The sequence below is a fragment of the Aplysia californica genome, unplaced genomic scaffold (assembly GCF_000002075.1).
Source record: "Aplysia californica isolate F4 #8 unplaced genomic scaffold, AplCal3.0 scaffold00904, whole genome shotgun sequence".
NCBI classification, from domain to species: Eukaryota; Metazoa; Mollusca; class Gastropoda; order Aplysiida; family Aplysiidae; genus Aplysia; species Aplysia californica.
The window spans coordinates 66,287-69,185 of NW_004798174.1; the positions used below are offsets into that span (position 1 = coordinate 66,287).

A 2,899-nucleotide genomic window follows, 5' to 3' on the forward strand; every position below is an offset into this window, starting at 1 on the left:
GTGTGTATTTGTGTGTGTGTGTGTGAAAAATGGAAGTGAATCTTTCAAGTTGACAGCCAATCCAACACTTCTTTACTTAAAACAAAAATTGAAAATGTTCCGCAGCTTGGTCAAGAGCTAAGAAATAGATGAGAGGGCAGAAACCTCAATTTAACTGATTGAACACACATAATTGTGGCAGGAATCGACTTTTGGAGCTTTAATTAAACTGTAATTGATTTCTTTGTCCACTTTTTAAACACGCAGAAAAAGAAACGTTTACATTTTTGCTCGTTGTTGTAAATCTAGCGGCTATTTGTTTACGCGCATGTTGTTTTTTATTCATGTTTTTGAGCGGCAATTAGTTCCACCAGCGCAACCTAGGCGAACATATTATTAATATTTGAAGGGCTTAAGTTTACTCCTAGTCATAATCTACTGGTGGGAAACATTTTTTCGGGAAAGAGCGAATAATCCTTAAAGCTTACAGAAAATACACATGAAGTGCCAGTTTCATATGACAGAAAGGTACATGTATCTATCTCTTTTGAACATGTTTGATGAAATACACTCGTCTTTATATACAAAATTGGTCATCATTATCGAAACTGCGAGAAGGAAAAAAAAAGCCAAATTGCACAGGCTACCAGAATATCCATCAATCGTTAAAATTCAAATAATATTTTGTCTTGGCAGGATGTTCAAGACATTTACTCATCATTCCGCGAAGAAACCACAGAGAAAGTCTCCAAAGTCGGAGTCGGACAACGGGCGACAGGAGTTGGGAGGAGAACTCTGGCCATCAGGAAACTATCCAGGGACTACTTATAATATGTACAATATTTCGTGATTGAATTTCCAATCGCGGGTTACCTCCGTCACTCATCTATTGAACGTGAATTTTCAAGAGCCCACTTTTAGACCCCCTTGAAGCACAATAGCAAAAGACCAGGGAACCCTGTATTAACCAACCAGTTTCTTTTGGAAAAAAAATTAATGAAAGGATAAGCAATAACTTTTCGTTAACCAAAATTATGAGTTTGAATCCTTTCCTTCTTTATCGTATGACTGATGCAAAGTGTGTAGGAAAATAGATCTCACACTTGTCAATATTATAATACAATTTTCATCTGTCATCGATACACACACTGAAGGAAAAACAAACAAGCAAACTCGCACATTCACAATAACTACCAAATAGATCACAAACTCTCGTCCAAAACTAAAAACTAAACATAAACAGCCATGTCAACCTGAGGCTCAGAGCGCATGAAGAGACAGACAACGAGATGTAGGAAAAGAAACATGCTCAGTAGTCAGTTGACTTTCCACAATGTTTGAGAAAATCGCCGCCGGAGCTTACAACACACTGTCGTTGGCCTCTCAGCTCGGGTGTCGGTTGCTCCAGCACAAAGACATTCAACGCGAGAAACCGTGTGACAAAACAGTGTCATCTGTCGCCTTGGAAACAGGTTTAGCTGTGACGCCGTCGAGAAGTCTACCATTATATTATTATATCAGAACGTGTCTCCACTTGTGAGAAACGTGCAAGAACGTACGAATAAGTTTGTCCACATCGTCGAGTGAGGAGAGAAAACCTCGTCAAGCAATAATTGTCTACACGTGATGTCTACATCCCAAATTACATTGTCTTGTAGCTTGGGCCGTTTTGTTTTTCAAAGATGATATTATCAATAACAACAACACACACACACAAACGATGACGTTTCGTGGAGCTTTGGTTTAAAACAAAACAAAAACAAAACAACAGAATAAAACACCAGAGTCTTGAATGATCAGAATGAGTGGGCGAGTGGGTAGATGGGTGAGTGGGTGGATGGGCGAGTGGGTGGTGGGTGGTGGGCGTGTGTTCTTCAGAACAAGCGGACGTACTCCTTGTTGATGTAGTCCCCGACTTCCGGGTGTGCCTGAGTGTTGGGTCGCGGGAGCGTGTTGGCTGATGGGAGGCTCCCGTAGCCGGACGACATCTGGTAGGGGTGCTGGGAGGGGACGTTGCCCATCTGGTGGGCGGAGCTAGACATGACTGGCAGCTGCATGTTGGGCAAGGAATAGGGCGCGTCCATGTTGCTGCCGTAGTGGTGGTAGCTGTTGTAGGCTGCTTGCTGCCCATACTGGGGCTGGCCGTTGGGGAGGCCGTAAGGGGAGCGCTGCATGCAGCTGCTCATCCCGATGTCGGCCATGGGCTGGAACATAGGGTTAGCCGGGTTCCACACGTCCTGGCTCTCTCGGCGCGTCGCCTGGTTGCTAGGCAACGGGCCTCCGGGGGCGTGGTGGAGCATGGGGGATGAGACGGAGGGCTTGTAGTCCACGGGGGACACGCTAGCGGGAGGGGGAGGCGTGGCCTTCAGTTCTTTCTTGGGGGGAGGGGTGGTGGTGTTGCCGCCGGGCTGACCACCGGTGCCGCCCCCTCCTCCTCCGCCGCCGCCGGCGCTGTTGTTGTTGTTGTTGCTGTTGCTGTTGTTGTTGTTGTTGCTGCCCGTGCCGCTGCTGGAGGTTTTCTTCTGGTCTGCCGCCTTGGCTTGTTGTCGGCACTTGGCGCGTCGGTTCTTGAACCACACCTGGGGGGAGGACATGACAGGTGAAAGGTTAGTGTGGGGGGTTTGGAGTAAATCTGGTATAATTGTGGATAAACAGAAGCATGTGAACACAGTAATGGACATTTAAGTGACGGAAATACACATACAGGAAGAAAGAAAGAAAGAAAGAAAGACAGAAAGACAGAAAGAAAGAAAGAAAGAAAAAAAAGAAAGAAAGAAAGAGAAAGTGAGAAAGAATATAGAGGAGCAGAAAGATAGAAAGACAAAAACAAAAGAAAGAAGGAAAGAGAGAGAGAGAGAGAGAAAGATAGAGAGAGATAGAGATAGATAGATAGATAGATAGATAGATAGATAGATAGATA

General features: G+C 44.8%; 1 protein-coding gene across 1 annotated transcript; it reads right to left on the bottom strand.

Annotated features, from left to right (window-relative positions):
* Window positions 1-332: 332 nt before the first annotated feature.
* LOC101851156 (homeobox protein OTX-like) lies at window positions 333-2,573 on the bottom strand. The gene has a single exon (XM_013089235.2). The coding sequence runs from the start codon at window positions 2,571-2,573 to the stop codon at window positions 1,854-1,856; it is 720 nt and encodes a 239-aa protein (XP_012944689.1). The 3' UTR covers window positions 333-1,853.
* Between the last annotated feature and the right edge of the window lie 326 nt (window positions 2,574-2,899).

Coding starts and splice junctions, on each gene's coding strand:
- LOC101851156 (XM_013089235.2), bottom strand. CDS start 2,573: ATGTCCTCCCCCCAGGTGTGGTTCAAGAACCGACGCGCCAAGTGCCGA.